This window comes from Paramisgurnus dabryanus, chromosome 6 (genome assembly GCF_030506205.2).
Source record: "Paramisgurnus dabryanus chromosome 6, PD_genome_1.1, whole genome shotgun sequence".
NCBI classification, from domain to species: domain Eukaryota; kingdom Metazoa; phylum Chordata; class Actinopteri; order Cypriniformes; family Cobitidae; genus Paramisgurnus; species Paramisgurnus dabryanus.
In genome coordinates, this window is record NC_133342.1 from 37,247,851 (window position 1) to 37,269,220 (window position 21,370).

At 46.2% G+C, this 21,370-nt stretch overlaps 1 protein-coding gene across 2 annotated transcripts in view; it reads left to right on the top strand.

Annotated features, from left to right (window-relative positions):
• The window catches only part of LOC135767072 (uncharacterized), a 56,974-nt gene extending 36,252 nt beyond the window's left edge, over positions 1-20,722 (top strand). Inside the window, exons 2-11 of one of the 2 annotated variants that reach the window (XM_065276671.1) lie at positions 10,795-11,112; positions 11,202-11,498; positions 11,754-11,844; positions 11,960-12,016; positions 12,159-12,262; positions 14,097-14,149; positions 14,360-14,440; positions 19,309-19,392; positions 19,521-19,579; positions 19,672-20,722. In XM_065276671.1, the coding sequence (XP_065132743.1) occupies positions 10,795-11,112; positions 11,202-11,498; positions 11,754-11,844; positions 11,960-12,016; positions 12,159-12,262; positions 14,097-14,149; positions 14,360-14,440; positions 19,309-19,392; positions 19,521-19,544 (1,109 nt within the window). In that variant the 3' untranslated portion in view covers positions 19,545-19,579; positions 19,672-20,722. The remainder of the gene's footprint in view (positions 1-10,794; positions 11,113-11,201; positions 11,499-11,753; positions 11,845-11,959; positions 12,017-12,158; positions 12,263-14,096; positions 14,150-14,359; positions 14,441-19,308; positions 19,393-19,520; positions 19,580-19,671) is intronic. The other variant, XM_065276672.1, reaches the window with a different exon arrangement.
• The last annotated feature ends 648 nt before the right edge of the window (positions 20,723-21,370 follow it).

The following is a 21,370-nucleotide window of genomic DNA, read 5'->3' on the forward strand; positions in this document are numbered from 1 at the left end:
GTGTGTGTGTGTGTGTGTGTGTGTGTGTGTGTGACAATATGTTCTCCAGTTCTTGAGAATTGGAAATGAACTTCGACAGTTAATGATGACGTAGAGCGAGAACACAAGGATGCAAGATCGCTGAAGAACGCATATTGAGAAACAGCATGTGTGTCAGGACTGCATCACCTTCACCATCATCCTCATTCACTCCACCCACTCGCTCTCACTCTCCTGAGTTTTAATAATCACCACCTCACCCTCACCCTTTATATTCTGCTCACCCACTGCCACTCCTTGTCTGGTCTCGTCAGTGATGACAACGACTAAACCTCTCTACTTACCTCAAGGACTTGCCTATCATTCCCTCATAGCCATATGCCATTCGTTCCACTCCTTTTATTTCCGTATTCTCGCCACTCATCTGCAACCACAGAGACTCTATTATTCACAGCTAAGTCCCCATATGAAGAACTCTATCATACTGCTTACCATTATCCATTTGATTACATCTGTGTATTTATAAACATTGTAAAACTTACCATCTGACTGCCTGCCTTTTCGTGTTTGTGTGTGTGACAATATGCAATCAGTACAAAACATTTTTTATAGATCACTAGAGCTGTGTGAAGTCCCCTCATGCTTTAAATGCTTTACCATTATCCCTGTCCCTAAGAAATCCGAAATTAATGGACTTAATGACTACAGACCTGTTGCTTTAATGTTTGTGGTCATGAAGTCTTTTAAGACTTCACTGGACCCTTACTCGCCTTAGGGAAGCAAATCCGTTGAGGGGACTCTGAGCTGCTTAAATGACGGCGAACGGTAGGCTTGTCTTGGACGTTGCGCACCGCCCCCTAGATGATTTTTCCCCGCCCCCAAAACGCCTCAGGGGGGTAGTACCCCACCCCTGGCACGATGCGGAGGGGTTTTCGGGGCTCGAGACCCCAAGGGGGGGTCCTGGCGAATTTCCAAAAACGGCCTGCGGAACGTCGAGTCAGGGGCAGTTCGGGCCTCGGCCATGGGGTGGCGCCACCACTCCCGGCCACAGCTTAGTCGACGTCGTCGATTAGGTGGGGGGTGTCATCCCACCGAACGCCTATCGTCCCCCTTGGTGCGCTTTTGGCAAGGGGCGGCCGCAGTGGCCTGCGGTCGCCACAGGGGGGCGCCCCGCCTCCCGGCAGCGGCCTAGGCGACCGATCAGTTTAGGTGACGGCCGGGACGTCCGCCGAGCGCCTATCGTCCCCCTTGGTGCGCTTTCGCAAGGGCCCGCCCGCAACTTATCCGACGGCCCTGCGTCCCGTTCGCCACCTATCGTCGCCTTCCCTCCCGCGGAAGGCCTAAAACTCCCGCGGGTCGCTTACGGGCATCCCGCGGAAGGCCTAAACATCCCCCTGACCGACTACGACCCGGAAGCAGCTTAAACGACCCAGAGGTCATCCCCCTGTCCGCCTGGGGCCTCCCGCGGAAGGCCTATTCGTCCCCATGACCGCCTACGCTCTCCCGCGGAAGGCCTATCCGTCCCCCTGACCGCCTAGCTCCCGTCCGCCACCCAAACGACGGCCTTTCGTCCCCCTGACCGCCAGAGACGTGTCCGGCCGTAGCTTATTTTGACCGGGTAAATAAGTTATGAACGGGATGCCGTTTTGGACTTGGAGTTTTCGACCGATCTCGTCCGGTCGCAACTTATTCCGCCTCGTCAAAATAGGCTATGGCCGGGAGGTACAACAACAACCTTTGTCCGGTCGTAACTTATTCTAAGGGTCAAAATAGGTTGCGACCGGGATGTACAACGACAGCCTAGTTTAGTCGCGTCAAATAGGTTACGGTCGGGATCCATTTTTCAATTTCTATCCCAAACGTAACTTATTTCACACGGTCGATTAGGTTGCCAGCGGTCATCCCGACCGTAACTCATTTGACTGGCAGTTTAGGCCACGACCGGGATGCCGGTCGCAACTTATTTCACGGGTCAATTTAGGCCGCGACCGGGATGCCGTTTTGGACTTGGTGTTTTTCATCCGATCTCGTCCGGTCGTAACTTATTTCAAGGGTCAAAATAGGTTGCGGCCGGGATGTACAGCGACCGCCTATTCGACAACTTCGAATAAGTGACGGTCGGGATGATGTCTAACATGTATATTCCGAATGTAACTTATCTGACACGGCCGAATAGGTTGCCATCGGACATCCCGACCACAACCTATTTGACGCAAAAACTCACAAGCTATTTAAGTTACGACCGGGATTTGTATCCCAAATGCAACTTATTTGACATGGTCGATTAGGTTGCCGTTGGACATCCCGGCCGTAACCTATTTGACGCTACCAAAATAGGCTGCCGTTGTACATCCCGGCTGTAACTTATTCGAAAGGGCCCAAATAGGCTGTTGCTGGACAGCGTTAAATAGAGGGTTAACTCGTCAAAATTCCTAATTCCAACGGCGTTTTTTCGTTGGTACTCGTACAAGGGGGCGTGTCTGACGTCATAGGGTAATTTGCATATTTTAATTATGCATAATTAGGCCAAAAACGGCTTGTCCAGGAACAGCCTATTTGGGCCCTGTCAAATAAGTTACAGTCGGGATGTACAATGACAGCTTATGGAACTTAAGCTGAATAAGCTATGACTGGGATGCTGTTTTGGACTTAGAGTTTTTCACCCGAACTTGTCCGGTCGTAACTTATTTTACAGGTCAAAATAAGCTACATTCGGGATGTACAATAACAGCCTATTTCAGTCTCGTCAAATAAGTTACAGTCGGGATGATTTTTTGAATTTGTATCCCAAATACAACTTATTTGACATGGTTGATTAAGTTGCCATTGGACATCCCGACCGTAACCTATTTGACGCGACCGAAATAGGCTGTTGTTGTACATCCCGACTGTAACTCATTTGACACCATATAAATAGGCTGTTGATGTACATCCTGACTGTAACTTATTCGAAAGGGCCCAAATAGGCTGTTCTTGGACAGTGTTAAATAGAGGGTTAACTCGTCATAATTCATAATTCCAAAGGCGTTTTTTTCGTTACCACGCCTACAGGGGGGCGTGTCTAACGTCATAGGGTAATTTGCATATTTTAATTATGCATAATTAGGCTAAAAACGGCTTGTCCAGCAACAGCCTATTTGGGTCCTGTCAAATAAGTTACAGTCGGGATGTACAATGACAGCCTATTTAGGCCCTTTTGATTAAGTTACAGTCGGGATGTACAATGACAGCTTATGGAACTTAAGCTGAATAAGCTATGACTGGGATGCTGTTTTGGACTTGGAGTTTTTCACCCGATCTTGTCCGGTCGTAACTTATTTTACAGGTCAAAATAAGCTACATTCGGGATGTACAATAACAGCCTATTTCAGTCTCGTCAAATAAGTTACAGTCGGGATGATCTTTTGAAATTGTATCCCAAATGTACCCTATTCGACACGGTTGAATAGGTTGTCATTGTACATCCCGACTGTAACGTATTTGACGCGAAATCCCTAAGCAATTTAAGCTATGACTGGGATGCTGTTTTGGACTTAGAGTTTTTCACCCGATCTTGTCCGGTCGTAACTTATTCCACGGGTCAAAATAAGCTACGCACGGGATGAACTGAACAAAAACAGCCTAGTATTCCAACGGCCGTAGCTCCGGCACCGTTCACTCTAGCCGATCGGGACCGGCACCCACGGACGCCCCGCGGAGGGACCTTTCCGACGAGCCGTGCCTCGTGTCCGTAGCACCTTCCCCGGCCGAGATACGGCGTCCCTCCCTTGATTTTCCCACGGCCGTAGCTCCGGCCCCGTTCGACCGAGGTCTTCGGGACCGGCACCCACGGACGCCCCGCCGAGAGACCTTTCCGACGAGCCGTGCCCCGTGTCCGTAGCACCTTCCCCGGCCGAGATACGACCCCGTTAACGTTGTCCAGTAACAGCTTATTTTCCCCATGTAATAAGTTATGAACGGGATGCTGTTTTGGACACCACCGTATCCGGCCATGGTGCTCCCTGGTCGGATGGGCTGGGTGGGTCGAGCGCCCTGGATCGTGGATGTGGCATTGGTCGAAGCCAGTGACAGCATAAGCTGCCCGTGTCCAACTGTAACTTATTTGACGCGACCAGAATAGGCTGTCGGTGGACACGATCCACAGTTGGTCAACCCCCATCGACTTAGGTTTTGGAGCGTTGGTCGATCCCGGTATCAGCTTATTTTGACCATGTGAAAAAGCTACGAACGGGATGCTCTTTTGGACTTAGAGTTTTTTTGCCGATCTCGTCCTGTCGTAACCGTGGGGCTCCCCGGTCGGAAGGGCTGGGTGGGTCGAGCCCCTGGATCATGGATGTGGATGAGCCGCCCGTGTCCACCTGCAACTTATTTGACGAGACCCGAATAGGCTGTTGTTGGACACGATCGTGGAGCTCCCTGGTCGGATGGGCTGGCTGGGTCGAGCACCCCGAGGCATGGAAGTGGTGTCCAACTGCAACTTATTTGACGCGACCAGAATAGGCTGTGGTTGGGCACCATTGTATGGAAACCCCGACCGTTGGTCAACCCGACACGATCCCCGACCGTTGGTCAACCCCCATCGACTTAGGTTTTGGAGCATAGGTTGATCCCAGTGTCAGCTTATTTCGACCATGAAAATAAGTTATGAACGGGATGCTGTTTTGGACTTAGAGTTTTTAAGCCGACCGGCTGTAACTTATTCGACGCGACCAGACTAGGCTGTTGTCGGACACCACCGTATCCGGCCATGGGGCTCCCTGGTCGGAAGGGTCGAGCACCCTGGATCACGAAGGTGGACCTCCTGCCAGAGTCCAATCGCAACTTATTCGACATGGTCGATTAGGTTGTCATTGGACATCCCGGCTGTAACTTATTCGAAAGGGCCCAAAAAGGCTGTTGCTGGACAGTGTTAAATAGAGTGTAAACTCGTCATAATTCATAATTCCAACGGTGTTTTTTTTGCTCACACGCGTACAGGGAGGCGTGTCTGATGTCATAGGGTAATTTGCATATTTTAATTATGCATAATTGGGCTAAAAACGGCTTGTCCAGTAACAGCCTATTTGGGCCCTGTCAAATAAGCTATGTTTGGGATGTACAACAACAGCCTATTTGGGCCCTTTTGATTAAGTTACAGTCGGGATGTACAACAACAGCCTATGTCGGTCGCGTCTAATAAGTGACAGTCGGGATGATTTTTTGAATTTTTATCCCAACTGCAACTTATTCGACATGGTTGATTAAGTTGCCATTGGACATCCCGATCGTAACCTATTTGACGCGACCGAAATAGGCTGTTGTTGTACATCCCGACTGTAACTCATTTGACACCATGGAAATAGGCTGTTGATGTACATCCCGACTGTAACTTATTCGAAAGGGCCCAAATAGGCTGTTGCTGGACAGGGTTAATTAGAGTGTTAACTCGTCATAATTCATAATTCAAATGGCGTTTTTTCGTTCCCACTCCTACAGGGGGGCGTGTCTAACGTCATAGGGTAATTTGCATATTTTAATTATGCATAATTAGGCTAAAAACGGCTTGTCCAGCAACAGCCTATTTGGGCCCTGTCAAATAAGCTATGTTTGGGATGTACAACAACAGCCTATTTGGGCCCTGTTGATTAAGTTACAGTCGGGATGTACAACAACAGCCTATTTGGGCCCTTTAGATTAAGTGACAGTCGGGATGTACAGCAACAGCCTATTTAGGCCCTTTAGATTAAGTGACAGTCGGGATGATTTTTTGAATTTTTATCCCAAATGCAACTTATTCGACATGGTTGATTAAGTTGCCATTGGACATCCCGATCGTAACCTATTTGACGCGACCGAAATAGGCTGTTGTTGTACATCCCGACTGTAACTCATTCGACACCATGGAAATAGGCTGTTGATGTACATCCCGACTGTAACTTATTCGAAAGGGCCCAAATAGGCTGTTGCTGGACAGTGTTAATTAGAGTGTTAACTCGTCATAATTCATAATTCAAATGGCGTTTTTTCGTTCCCACGCCTACAGGGGGGCGTGTCTAACGTCATAGGGTAATTTGCATATTTTAATTTTGCATAATTAGGCTAAAAAAGGCTTGTCCAGAAACAGCCTATTTGGGCCCTGTCAAATAACAAAGCCAATAACAAACAGGCTCGGGAAGGGCCAGGAGCCGTGGAACTCTGGGCCCCAAACCGGGGGCCCTCGCCGTTACGCCGTGCAGAGTTTCGGGCCCCTGCGACCTTTGACCCCTGAGATATAGGCCTGTCCGTCTGCCGTCTAATAAGTTACAGGTGGGACTTCCTGTCGCGCCTGGGGCCGTGGAACTCGGGGCCCCGACTCTGGGGCCCCAGGTGGTGCGACGTGCCGAGTTCCGGGCCCCTGCGAGCTTCCTGCCAAACAGGAAACTCCCACCGGCGACTTGTTTGACGCCAAACGGACACGGCTCCCGTACGGCACCCGAGGGCCCGAAGGGCCCCAAACTTTACAGAAAGTTGCGTCGCGTGGCCCTCGACCACGTACGGCGGAGTCGCGTCCCTGTGGTGCAAAAAAGTATTTTTTATTATTTTTCATAAGTCTCTCTGCCTTACATAGGCCTCTATGAGACCATGTGCTCGTGAAGGCATTTTCTTCACGGTACAAAACAGGGTCGGGAGGGGCCTGGAGCCGCGGAACTCCGGGCCCCGACCCGTGGGCCCTCGCCGTTACACCGTGCCGAGTTTCGGGCCCCTGCGACCTTTGACCCCTGAGATATAGGCCTGTCTGTCTGCCGTCTAATAAGTTACAGGTGGGACTTCCAGTCGCGCCTGGGGCCGTGGAACTCGGGGCCCCGACTCTGGGGCCCCAGGCAGTGCGACGTGCCAAGTTCCGGGCCCCTGCGAGCTTCCTGCCAAACAGGAAACTCCCACCGGCCACTTGTTTGACGCCAAACGGACAAGGCTCCCGTACGGCACCCGAGGGCCCGAAGGGCCCCAAACTTTACAGAAAGTTGCGTCGCGTGGCCCTCGACGACGTACGGCGGAGTCGCGTCCCTGTGGTGCAAAAAAGTATTTTTTATTATTTTTTTTCATAAGTCTCTCTGCCTTACATAGGCCTCTATGAGACCATGTGCTCGTGAAGGCATTTTCTTCACGGTACAAAACAGGGTCGGGAGGGGCCTGGAGCCGCGGAACTCCGGGCCCCGACCCGTGGGCCCCTGCCGTTACACCGTGCCGAGTTTCGGGCCCCTGCGACCTTTGACCCCTGAGATATAGGCCTGTCCGTCTGCCGTCTAATAAGTTACAGGTGGGACTTCCAGTCGCGCCTGGGGCCGTGGAACTCGGGGCCCCGACTCTGGGGCCCCAGGCGGTGCGACGTGCCGAGTTCCGGGCCCCTGCGACCTTCCTGCCAAACAGGAAACTCCCAACGGCCACTTGTTTGACGCCAAACGGACAAGGCTCCCGTACGGCACCCGAGGGCCCGAAGGGCCCCAAACTTCGCACGTGTTTACGTCGCGCGGCCCTCGACGGACGGCAGGCGCGAGAAAGTGTTTTTCGTTATCCGTTCTTACACCTCCGCACCACATGGTCTCACTAGCACCATGTGCTCGCGGAGCGTTTTTTTTTTGCCACGAAACGCGCTTCGGAAGGGCCAGGAGACGCGGAACACAGGGCCCCGACCCGTGGTCCCGAGTCGATACGCCGAGTCGTGTTTCGGGCCCCCTGCGACCTTTGACCCTTGAGATATAGGCCTGTCCGTCTGCCGTCTAATAAGTTACAGGTGGGACTTCCTGGTTCGCAGGGAGGGCACCGGGAGCCGCGAAACTCGGGGCCCAGACAGAGGGGCCCCGGAAGACCCGACGTGTTGAATTCCGGGGCCCCGGGGCCTCCCGAACCCTAGCCCTACCTCCGACGGCCTACCGTATAATGGCGTAAGTTGGGGGCGTCAGGGGGTCCCGTACGGCCCCCGAGCGCCCGAGGGGCCCCAGACTTTGCGTCCTGGTTCGGCTGGGGCCCCTGCCCGTCATACCCGAGCGGCGGCTCCCTGGGTGCTAGGCGAAAAAATTTTGACCCTTGCAAAGAAATCTCTCGTGTGCTCTCTCAGCCTAAGGCCTCTAGACCCTTTTGAATGGCATATTTTCTAAAATTTTAATTTTTGCCTAAGAGGCAAAAAGACATACTTAGGAACGACGCAGAGGGCCGAAACTTCAGGGGTCCGTCCGAAGGGCCCTCAGGTGTCACCGACCCGAATTTCGAAGCCCCTCGACCTTTGACCTCCGAGAAACAGAGCGTCCAAAAGCAGCCTAGAATATAGGCTGTTGCTGGCTTTTGGGGCCTGACGAACGCTTAACGAACCCGAGGGGACGCGGAACTTCTGAGACGCGGTCGGTGGCTCGCGACGAGAAATACGAGCCGTGTTTCGGGCCCCTGTGACCGAGGGCCTCCCGAGCCCTAACCCTACCTCCGACCGCCTGCCGTATAATGGCGTAAGTTGGGCGCGTCCGGGGGTCCCGGTTCGCAGGGAGGGCACCGGGAGCCGCGAAACTCGGGGGCCCTTTGTCAGGGCCCCAGCAGACGCGACGTGTTGAATTTCGAGGCCCGGGGCCCGAGGGCCTCCCCAACCCCTAACCTACCTCCGACCGCCTACCGTATAATGGCGTAAGTTGGGCGCGTCCGGGGGTCCCGTACGGCCCCCGAGCGCCCGACGGGCCCCAGACTTTGCGCCCCGGTTCGTCAGAGGCCCCCACCCGTCATACCCGAGCGGCTGCTCCCTGGGAGCTAGCCGAAAAAATTTTGACCCTTTCAAAGAAATCTCTCGTGTGCTCTATCAGGCTAAACCCTCCAGACCCTTTTGAATGGCAAAAAATTTCTAAAATTTAATTTTTGCACAAGAGGCAAAAAACCATACTTAGGAACGACGCAGAGGGCCGAAACTTCAGGGGCCAGTTCGGGGGCCCCTCAGGTGCCACCGACCCAAATCTGGAGGCTCCCGCGACCTTCGACCTTAGAGATACGCGGCGTCCTGTAACAGCCTAAGAAAATAGGCTGTTGCTGGCTTTTGGGGCCGATCGAGCGCTTAACGGGGCCCGGGGCACGCGGAACTTTATACGCGGGGCCGGTGGGTCGCGACGAGAAAAACGAGCCCCGTCTCGAGGCCCCACGACCTACGGTCGCCTAGATACGCCGCCTTACGTTCGCCGCTTATTCGACAGTAGACGGGAGTGTGGGGGATGGGTAGGCGGTCAGGGGGATGAAATAGGACGTCTGCGGACCGAGGAAGACTCCGGTGAGGCTAGGGGGTCAGGGGGACGAATAGGCGCTCCCTGGACGAGATGAAGAAAAATAAGCGGTCAGGGGGACGAATAGGCTTTCCGCGGGATGAGGAAGACTCCGGTGAGGCTAGGGGGTCAGGGGGACGAATAGGCGCTCCCTGGACGAGATGAAGAAACTAAGAGGTCAGGGGGACGAATAGGCTTTCCGCGGGTGAGGAAGACTCCGGTGAGGCTAGGGGGTCAGGGGGAGGAATAGGCACTGCCTGGACGAGATGAAGAAAAATAAGCGGTCAGGGGGACGAATAGGCTTTCCGCGGGATGAGGAAGACTCCGGTGAGGCTAGGGGGTCAGGGGGAGGAATAGGCACTGCCTGGACGAGATGAAGAAAAATAAGTGGTCAGGGGGACACGTAGGCTGTCGAATAGGCTTTCCGCGGGAGCGAGGAAGACTACGGTGAAGGGTCGACGGTCAGGGGGAAGTGTAGGCGCTCGGTGGACGAGATGAAGAAAAAATGCGGTCAGGGGGACGAATAGGCTTCCCGCGGGCCCCATATAATGTATGGTAGGCGATCAGGTGGACGAGTAGGCTTGCCGTGGGACTACCCCGTGTGACGAGGGCTCCCCTAGAGGTGTCCGTACAGGGCCTATGCGGGAAAACGGCACCTAAACCACCGAAAGGGCCGAAAGACCCGGTCGTAGCTTATTTGAGCGGTCTATGGAGGTACACGAAAGGTCTACGAGCCCACCGAGTGACTAGTGGTACGATGGCAATCTATATGAATAGGCTCAACTCCCGCGAAAATGCTAGTTTCCCTTACTGGACCCCTTGCACTTTGCTTAAAGAGCAAACAGGTCGGTGGATGATGCGATCAGAATGGGGCTGCACTTCATCCTGCAACACCTAGACAGACCCAGGGACTTACGTGAGCTTATAACACCATCATCCCTACACTCCTCTAAACCAAACTAACCCACCTCTCTGTCCCTATCTCTATCTGCCAGTGGCAACAGGTGGTGAGAATTGTGTTTTCACATCCAAAATCTGCACTATCAGCACTGGTGCACCCCAGGGTTGCGTCCTCTCTCCACTACTCTTCTCCCTGTACACCAATGATCTAAAGACCCCTCTTGTCAAACTCCTGAAGTTTGCAAATGACACTACAATCATCGGCCTCATTTAGGACAGTGATGAGTCTGCTTACAGACAGGAGGTTAAAGAGCTGACAGTCTGGTGCAGTTATAGCAATCTGTAGCTTAAAAAGCTCAAAACTGTGGAGATGATTGTGGACTTAAGGAGAAACTCCCCTGCTCTCCCTCCACTCACCATCATGAACAGCACTGTGACTGCAGTGGAGTCATTCAGGTTCCTGGGCATGGTCTGGTTTGGGTCAGCTACAAAATTAGAAAAAGACTACAAAGGACAATTCAGTATGCTGAAAGAAGTATTGATGCTCATAGATATTCAGTAACAAACCCAGATGCAGACTTTGATGAACACTGATTTTATTTTCCCAAATAACCATGAAGTGGCAAAAAAGTAACATTTTAACAGTTGTTTTGTTTATGATTTATAGGTGAAGAGTGTAGGACAGTAACTGTTCAGACTGGTGGATCTGTTACTATTCCATGTCATTATGAAAGTAAATACACCCAACACAAGAAATACTGGTGCTTTGATACAAGATCATCTTACGATTACTGTTCTTATCTGGCATATTCAAATGACACTGTGTCAAAAGACGTGTCAGTAATTGATCATCCTGAACAGAGTTTATTTACTGTCACTATGAGAGACCTGGAAAATCAAAACACTGGTGAATACTGGTGTGCTGTGAAAATTAAAGAAGTTACCTATGATGTGGCAGAGAGGGTTTACCTCCAAATCCAATCAGGTATGAGATTTATTTTACACTTCATCATCAGATTGCTCTTGTTTCTGATAAATGTCAATGATAAATATCATCTGTCTGTGTGATGACAGCTCCTGATGTCTATGTGATGTCCAGCAGTGTAACTGTAGATGAAGGTGGTAATATCAGTCTACAGTGTCTCTACACTTCTACATATAAGAATAAATACAAACAGTGGTGCAGATATAAAGACAAGAGATGTTACAGAGTGGAAAGATCTGAGACATCCCAGAATGCATCAGTTGAGATCAGTGATGATGGGAGAGGATCTTTGACTGTGGTGATGTCTGGACTGATGAAGAGTGATTCTGGCTGGTATTACTGTTCTGTAGGACATCTACAGGCTCCTGTTCAACTCACAGTCACTGGTAAAACTCAACTTTATGAAGTCATGTAAAGAAAAAAAAATCTTAAAATGTTTTAACTGTATTTAGTTGCTAAAGTCTGTTGGAAATGTAAAACCTGTTAAATTCACTAATGCAAAACCTATGACAAGTAATACAGTCTTAGTATAAAATGATTCAAATCTTGCTGGTGGTATATACATAATAATAACAAATAAAAAAAATGTAATTCATTATTTATTACATGGCACTCTGGAATGCTTGATTCTGATTGGTCAGTCACAACCTTCCGAAGTTCAACAACCTCAGAAAGCAATCAGCTGACACTAACAACACAGTCTGATCTGAGTACTGCCAGTCAGCTTGACAGGTGCTGTTTAATCTTGACAAATACATTACATATAAAAATGCTAAATTAATAACACATCCATCAATCTCTCTCTATCTCTTTATTTGCTGTCTTTCTTTCTCTTCTTTGTTTTTAGCAGAAGTACAGCTCCCAATAACAACAATCAAATATCAAGCAGTAAAGGGCCAAAAAGGTATTGAATAAAGACATTAAATGTTTTATTTTTTTTTTCAGTTAATTATTCTATTCATTTTATGTGTTTAATGCTTTATGATTTATCATCTGGATTTTAAATGAATTTGTTTTGTTTTTTGCCTTGTTATTTATTATCACAGACACTATGAGCATATGAAGATGTGGCGTATACCCATTGTTCTGCTTCTGCTTCTTCTACTGATTCTGGTTACTCTGACATCTGAAATACTGAGAAGGAAACACAGTCAGTATTACATTTTTGTCTTTGAAAGCGACTTACATTGCATTCAATGTACATTTAATGTCATTATTTGTGGTTTCTGAAAGTTGATATTTAATGATTTGTGACCCGTGACGGAAACCAGTGACACAAGTCGGCAGCACAAGTTTCGAGATAATGAGAAAAAGTTTTTTTTCAAAATTTGTGATTTTCGTTTTATTGCAGAATCTGTTAGTTGAGATCACGAAGAAGCCTATCCATGTTTGAGATAGCAGTTTTTGTATATTTAAAAGCGTACATTTTGCAGTTGAAATCGGCTTGTTTTTCCAGAGATTCTAGCATGCAGCGGGGGGCGTCATTGTCTGTGTGTATATTTACATACTGTGCGGCTTGTGTTTTCGCCCCCGCCCCCCAAAGGGAACAGCGTGACTACTAAATAAGGATAGTTCGCCCAAAAATGAAAATAATTTAATTAATGACTTACCCTTATGTCGTTCTAAACTTGGAAGACATCTGTTCATCTTCGGAACACAGTTTAAGATGTTTTAACGTGAGATTTAGTCCGAGAGCTTTTGTCCCAACCATTAAAAATCTATGTACGGTTTCCATGTCCAGAAAGGTAATATAAACATTATCAAAGTAGTCCATGTGACATCAGTGGGTCAGTTACAATGTGTTTAAGCATCAAAAATACAGTTTAGTCCAAAAATAGCAAGCATTACGACTTTATTCAGCATTGTCTTCCCTTCCGGCTCAAACGTGAAGTTACGTGACTGTAGGCTGCCCTGTTCCTCAGACATGTTTTGCTAAGTTTTTTTTTCCAAACTTATAGCGTGCGTCTCCACAGACTATAAACGAAGCTTTGGCGCACAAAACAAAAATAAAAGAAGCTGGGGCATTCGGAGTAGTTTAATTTCGACTCGCTCTCGTCGTACTTTAAAGTCATCTCTGTCAGTTCTTGAAGCTCAGCATGAGTCCAAACACACATAAATTACAGAGAGAATTCGTTATATAATTGGCTACATGTTTTGTCTATCAATTTTTTTCCATGTAGTCACTGGCTGATGGAGGAACGAGCGAGCGATTAGTTACATCCATAAAGGACTTCACATTTTCGACTGCGCTGTTTGGATTATCTATTATACTACCTCCCTATTTTAAATACAAACTTTGTTCATGTGTTTAACGGAACGTAAATTACCGGAGTGTAATAGCATATACCCTTACATGTTACGATGTTAATAGTCATCAGATTGTATATTATATTGTATTACCAGATGTTCATGCGAAATCTGATGTAATCAATAGACTATATATCTATATTTCACGGATTATACGCATTTGTGGACAAAAATGGTCATTGGATGATTCACACATCTGAAACAGACTGGATTCGACTTGTGATCAACACAAAGGTAAAAAGGTCATGTTTATTTTTGCATGTTGTCATTCGGACTTCTGTCATAAAATACTACATATGATGCTAGAACATCTGTATCTCAAAACGGCTTTACATGGGGTATGGCTTAGCTAAACGAGATGTAAATGAGCCCTATTGTCTTCCCCAGCTGTAAAGAAGAGTCCCTTTCATCTCGATTTTCTCGGTATGAGTTTTTCTGGATTCCTATATTCAAATGGCCACAACTTCTCCAAATCTTATCAATTTCCAAAGTGTTACACATCGTTGGAAAGCTTAGAAACCGCACTTTCAGAATCTGTGAATAACTCAAAATGGCCCAGATCCGACTTGTGTCACTACTTTCCGTGACTGGTCACATTTCTGTATGTTTCAACAGTTTTTATTGATATACTGTTTAACTCTAACAGAGCAATTGAAAATATCTTCTTTTACTAACAGAAAGAAAAAACAATCACATCTCAAATGAGAAAATAGACAAAGTCAGTGATGAAGTGAGTATTTATTTCTGTTTATATGTGTTTATTTAGCAGATGTTTAAATACTAAGTGACTTCAGTTTAGAGGAACGTAACACAAGAGATTCATCCTATATGGAGACGATCATATCAGAAGTGATGTAATAGTTACACAAGTGGCTGGAAAAGTTTTATGTGTGACAGTAAAGTATGTGAGAGACTGAAACTGATGTGTGTTTATTGACAGGACTCGGTTAATTCGTCCTCAGTAAATCCTGAATGTGATGTGACGTACAGTTCTGTGATTAAACGTCCCAAGACTAAAGCAGTAAGTGAATTTATACAGTGAATGTCTGGCAGATGGTTTTATCCAAAGTGACTTGCAGTGCATCCACTGTGCATTTTATCAGTAACTGTATTCCCTGGTGTTTTGATGGCCTGGGAGTTGATCCACATCAAGAGATTTAAGGCTCTTACTTCGCCGAACTTATGCCTATTAGCAGGACGGTACATGTGATAACAGTCATGAACTATTGAGGGTGCATGCTGTTTCTTTACAGCACCACCTAGTGGTCATACAAAAGTTTTACATGCCTATTACTTTGGCTTTATTTGAGTATTTTCATGAGAGCTGTTTCCTTAGATTCCATAATCGTGTACGATTCCAATGATACCAAACATTTACATTTAGTGATTTAGCAGACGCTTTTATCCAAAGTAACTTACAAATGAGGTAAACAATAGAAGCAAATAGAACAACACAAGAACACAATAAGTGCACTGGAACTAGTCTCATCAAGTCTAACACAGTAAACATAGCCAAGCTTTGCTTTTTTTAAAGACAGAAAAAAAATAGAAAAATATATTAAACTCTATATTAGTAAGTGAGGTGAGATGGGTTTTTAAACTATTCTTAAAGATGGCTACAGAATCAGCAGATTTTGTTGCAACCGGCAGATAATTTTACAGTTGTGGAACAGATCCAGAGATCAGGTACGGGATACAGATTTTTTCCCTTTTTGGGATGGCACCACAAGCTGTCGTTCAGTGGCAGAGCACAGGTGTCAGGAGTGACTTGAGGTAGCGGAACCTAAAAATGACGAAGATAGTTCCGCCCGGACTATTGTCCGTGAAACACCCTGTCAGTTCCGATAACTCAGAGCAACCAAATTTGAGTTTTATTGAGAGCAGTTGTGTAATAAATGTGGCGATTGGTGATTGGGCAATACAATGGAGAGGAGGCGTATAAATAAGGCACCCAAAGAACAGGAAGCGTGAAGTTTATTCCGGCCAATGCGGTGGGTGAGATGGAGCGATAGGTGGGCTGGAGAGACGTAGTGTTGTGGATATTGCAGACTGGGCAAAGTTAAAACAGAGGATTGGGCTGAAGACAAACGGAGCTAGGTAATTAAAGCATCCCTGTTGAAGTATTTGTGTTGACATGCATTGTTTACATTGAAGAGATTGTGTACATTGAGAAGTCCCCGTGAAACGCATTGGAAGGAACAAAGGAGTGTTTTACTAGCAATCTTGTATACACCAGACCTCTGGAAGAGAGAGGAAAGCATCAAGCGTCAACGAAACTTTGAGTACGTTGAATTGTTGCCTTGTCAGTGACACCCTTGCTAACATTGCGTCCCAGTGTGTTTCCTGTGTGCTCGCTCAGCATGTATGCGACCCCACCCGTGAAAAGGAGCGGTGGGTGAGCCGAAGCGAGTTAAGAAGAGGAAGGAGTGTGTTTAAAAGTCGTGGGTTTGACGTCTCCATCTGATCATCCTTCGCACTAACCCCTTTCAATTGTTCAGGACCAATTCCCGGCCCAACGTGGTGGTTTGACCCTAATTCACCGTGAGTGTGTGGAGTGCAGTGGGTGAGTCTTTTTGACGTGTGTACACCTGAAGAATTGTAGTGTTGTGCTGTGTCAATGTTGTCAGTGATCACTCCCTAGGCCGAAGAGGAGAGCCCTGGATTAAAGGTAGTGAGCTGATGTCGGTGGACGACTGATAGATATATATATATACAACCTGACTGTGACTCGCAATCCCTTCCTCCACCTGGTGGTGGCGTGCCAACTGCAAGAAGTAAGAATTTGCTGTGAATATTGTGTGGAGTATTTGAAGGAGGGAGAGCTTTAATTGGCTGCTGCGTGGAAGGAAGTAGATGTGCTGCCTTTGTGTATGTTTATATGCCTGTTGAGTGCTTTCAGATGCCTGCCCCTGTCTAGATCTCTTGTCACGCTGTTTGGAAGAGAGGAGAGGGAAGCGATTGGCCCACTCGAACAGTACATCATCTGGTTTGGTGCCCTATTTCATCCTACCCACCGTTTGTGATCCCATCTGTGGCTGTGTTAGGCCCAATGTGCAGCGGCCTCGGCCTTGTACCTCCATCTGTTCTTCTGTTTGAAGTCAAGAGGTGTTATATCTCTCCCTACATGTTCACTGAAGTAGTATATCGTTAAAGAGACTCTGTGTGTTTGTCTGCTGCCAGTCTGCAGGTTAGAGCCAGGGGCTCTGTGTCGACGTGGCACTGTTCCACTACGTGTTGGAAGTCAACGTCCAAGTGTTTCCTTAGAAGTCTGTCCTAGTGTGGAATGCTAGAAGTTCGCTGTGTGCAATATACGTCCTCTCCAGCCACCTAAGCCTCAAAGAGCTAAAGCCTGACGTCTGCTTACCTACAGGTCTGTGAGTTACAATTATTCCATCTAAGAGTGTTGTATACTCACCTGTACGCCCAAAGCCAAGAGCCCAGTGTACCTTCCTGTATACTCATCTGTACACCCAAAGCCAAGAGCCCAGTGTACCTCCCTGTATACTCACCTGTATGCCCAAAGCCAAGAGCCCATCCCTGTATACTCACCTGTACGCCTAAAGCTAAGAGTCCAGTGTACTTCCCTGTATACTCACCTGTACGCCCATGGCCAAGAGCCCCGTGTACCTCCCTGTATACTCACCTGTACGCCCAAACCCAAGAGCGCAGTGTACCTCCCTGTATACTCACCTGTACGCCCATGGCCAAGAGCCCCGTGTACCTCCCTGTATACTCACCTGTACACCTAAAGCCAAGAGCGCAGTGTACCTCCCTGTATACTCACCTATACGCCCAAAGCCAAGAGCCCAGTACCAAGCCTAGTATACTTCCATATACATACCCGCACGACCAAGGTCCAAGCCCAAGTGCCAAGCTAGTGGATACTTTTGGAAACCTAGTGTAAGTACCTATGTACCTTTCAGGCGTCTTTAGCTCCAAACCCAGGGACGTACTTGTGAATCTTCTGGACGCTCAAGATTCGAGCCAGTGTGCCACTTATTCGTCAAGGCCGCCAATCTAAGGTACTTACCCATCCACTTACCTGTGTACTTACCTGTGTCCATCCTTTACGTCCAGGAAGGAAGGTCGAGAGGTTCTGCCTGTAGCTCGCCTGGGAGGCACAAGGAATAAAAGCAAGAAGATTCACTGATAATTCACATGTGGATAAAGAAGAAGAGGAAGTCGGAAAGCCTACCCATAAATCCCCGTGAGAGTCAGAAGCGACTTGGAGCCCAAGTTCTCTAGGCCTAAAGAACTTATTTTAGAGATCCCTTTTCCCCTTCCCCTTAAACCATTTTAAATAATTTTATAAAGATTGTTTTAAACGTACTTTCTCTCGTGTGTCTGGTCATTGGGGTGTTTTTGGGACCTCCTCGAGGTGGAAACTAGGGAGGAGCGAGACTCACGACATTGGTGGTCCGCTCCGACCTGTGACACAGGGATCTAGAGGATTCCTACTGGTAAGTCTGTATAAGCGAGTGAAGGTAAGGGGGTGCTGACCCAGTGGTGGCTTTAAAGGCCAGGAGCAGATTTTAATTTGATGTAGGCTACTATAGGAAGCCAGTGTAACCTGACAAAGAGAAGAGTGATGTGCGCCCTCTTCAGCTCATTAAAGACCACTCTTGCCACTGGATTTGAATAGGGGTTTGGTTATGCAGGCTGGGAGTCCAGCCAGTAGCGCATTGCAATAGTCCAGTCTGGATAGGACAAGAGCCTGGACTAGGACTAGCATGCTCAGATAGAAAAGGTCTAATATTGTTGTAAAGGATGAAACTACAGGAGTGGGCGGCACTGGCAACATGATCCGTGAAGCTTAGCTGATCATCAATTACCACTCTGAGGTTTCTGGCTTTCATGGAAAACATAATGGTTGAAAAACCTAGTTGAATGGAAAGGATGTAATGAATCTTAGGTTCAGTCGATATGACAAGCAGTTCTGTCTTTGCAAGGTTCAGCTGCAAATTATGTCACTGAGATGTCAATAAGATGTCACTCAGGCATGCTGAAATGCCGGTACAAACCGCTGGATGATCATTCTGAAATGACAAGTGGAATTGTGTGTCATCCACATAGCAGTGGTAGAAAAAGCCATGTTTCCAAATTACAGAACCTATGGATGTCATATAGAAAAGAGCAGGGGTCCAAGCACTGAGCCTTAAGGTACTTCGGTATTAAGACGTTGTGGTTCAGAGAGGTCCCCTCCCCAGGATACTCTAAATAACCTGCCTGAGAGGTAAGATTTAAACCATAGTAGCGCTGTTCCAGAAACACCCATAGCCTTGAGCGTCGACAGGAGGATGTGGAGATTGACAGTGTCAAAAGCGGAAGATAGATCCAGTAGAAAGAATCTTGGCAATAAAGGGGAGGTAGAGATTCATAAAAAGAAGCGCCCCCCTTCCTTTTTCAAAAAAGGCACCTGCCACTGCCATAAACGTGTTCTGTGTGATCGGCCCCTTATACGGGCCTCTTTAAAACATATCAGAGTTCAAGGTAAGTCCAATGTTGCGATATAGTGTTTAAAATGCATTTGCGAATATCTTCGTGAGAGGTACTCTGATCGACTTGAAATCACCATAGGAAACACAGAATCAAAGCTACTATAGACGGTTCCAGTAAAACAACATAAACACCACAGCTTTTGTGGCCAATCTCAACTTTCACATAAAATCAATAACAACTTGATTATTTAGAGTAGTTTATTTCTGATAACAAGAAAAATAAACGTGTTTCAACTATTACACTGAGCTAACGTTAATGTGTAAAATTAATGTGTACAATGTTAACTACAGGTCCTTGAATTCTTGCTGCTACTACTACTGGTGTACCTTGATAAACATGTGTGACAGTAAAGTATGTGAGAGACTAAAAGTGATGTGTGTTTATTGACAGGACGACTCAGTTAATTTATCCTCAGTGAATCCTGAATGTGATCTGACGTACAGTTGTGTGATTAAACTTACCAAGACTGAAGCAGTAAGTGAATTCATAACAATAAACACAAACACAATAAATCTCTCATCTCAATACAGTGCTTTAGTTTATGTTGCAGTAACATTTGTATTATTATTAGTTTGACTCTATATGATGTGTATTATTTTCAGTGTGGACCAGCAGATGTGCTGTAGAGGAAAATGTGATCTACAGCTCTGTACGTGAATAGGTGAGATGTTACTGTTGTGTTAATCACAATAGACACACAATGTTGTATACACTGTAAATACTGGAAAGATAAATTCTAATTTTATCACACAGGTGTCTGATCTGGATTAAATACATGGACAAAATATAAACACATTGATGGAAAACACCAAAACAAACAGTTGTTTTGATAAGATAAAACATTATCAAGTTATTGTAGCTTTTGACACACCCACCTCTATATATACAATTCAGTCTGAATATATTTTGTTTGTTTTATCAACCCCTAGGGCAGGGGTCGGCAAGTAACTTTGGCCGCGGGCCAATATTTTTTTAGCCAGTAGATGGCGGGCCAACTGCTGTTGGCACACTTACATGTCTTATTTTAAATTAGCCTAGTATAAGCTATCTGATCTTTTGTCAAGAAACATTGTCTTTATTTTCTATTTAAAAGACGAAAGACGGCATTAAAAATTGCGAAAAACATGGTTATGGGTCTGTGTATCATTCGTTCAATCTTTTTTTTTTTCAAATTAAAAACAAAAATGAAAAAATTAACCACCACGGGTTTTCTGATTGTGTGCTCAGATCAAAAAATTAATTACTGGATAAAAACAAATTTTGTATTTATTTTTTAACACCTTTATAGGCATAATATATCAATGAAATCATTTTAAACAGATCAAGTTGTTGGGATTCGGTTTGTGTGTTTTTGAGATTTATTATTTCCTTGTCATGCTTTGTTTTATTTTACTTATTGCTACCTTTTGTTTCTTGTTTATTGTACTGGGTACTGTTTTTGATTGGGGTCTTGTCTTTGATTATGGTTTTGATTTGCATCATATCTTGTTTTGTTTCTTATCCTGTATTTGTATTTAATTAGTATTGTTCCTGTGGTTTAAGTATTATTTCTAGTGTTTATGTTTGTATTTGAGTCTTGCCTGTGTCTCCTCGTGTTGATTTATTGTTACCACCTAGTCATTTGTTACTCATTGTCTTCATGCTCCTCCCCCTTGTTTGTTGTCATGGTGTTTTATTGTTCTGGTTATTTCATTGGTTTACATTGTGTATTTATTGACTGCCTGTTCACTCCCATGTCACGGTCCATTGTGTTTGATGTTACGGTGTTTGTGCCCTGAGTTTTTTCCGTGTTTGCTTTGCTTACCTGTGGATTAAATCATTTAACTGCACTTGGATCTGTTCTCTCCTAATTCGTGTGCACATCGTGACACAAGTACTATAGTGGTAACATATTACAGGCATTTATGCTCTCATGAAAGACTTACAGTCCGACTTTTGAACTGTATTCATTTTTAATTAATATTTATCCGGGACACACACATACACAACTTAGGTTTAAGGAGGTCTCGGCTGGACTGTTTTTTTTTTTTGTCCAGCTCCGACAAGGTTCTATTCAGTAAACCGCTTAAAATACACTCTGTGTTCACCCGATTTATTTCCCGACCTGACGGGTCCGCAAAACTTAACGTTAGATCTCGTTTCTAGAATCTCACATTCAAATGTCTCTAACCAAAAGAGAGAGATGAAGTAGCCTATAACAATTATAAATGCAATACAAAAATTGTGTTCGTGCCAATATAAATATTATTTTAACATTGTATTGTCAGCAGAGAAAAAATGTCACAGAAAAAATAATGAAATATAAATAACAAATTAAATAGGACAAAGCCTCTCACTCAAATTTCTAACCAACATAAACCGAAACCATAGTTGGTTGCGGAGTTGCTGTTCAAACAAATTGCTGAAAATCCTCCTTTGCCAAATTTATAACGTTTTAAATGGAGGCAAAGAT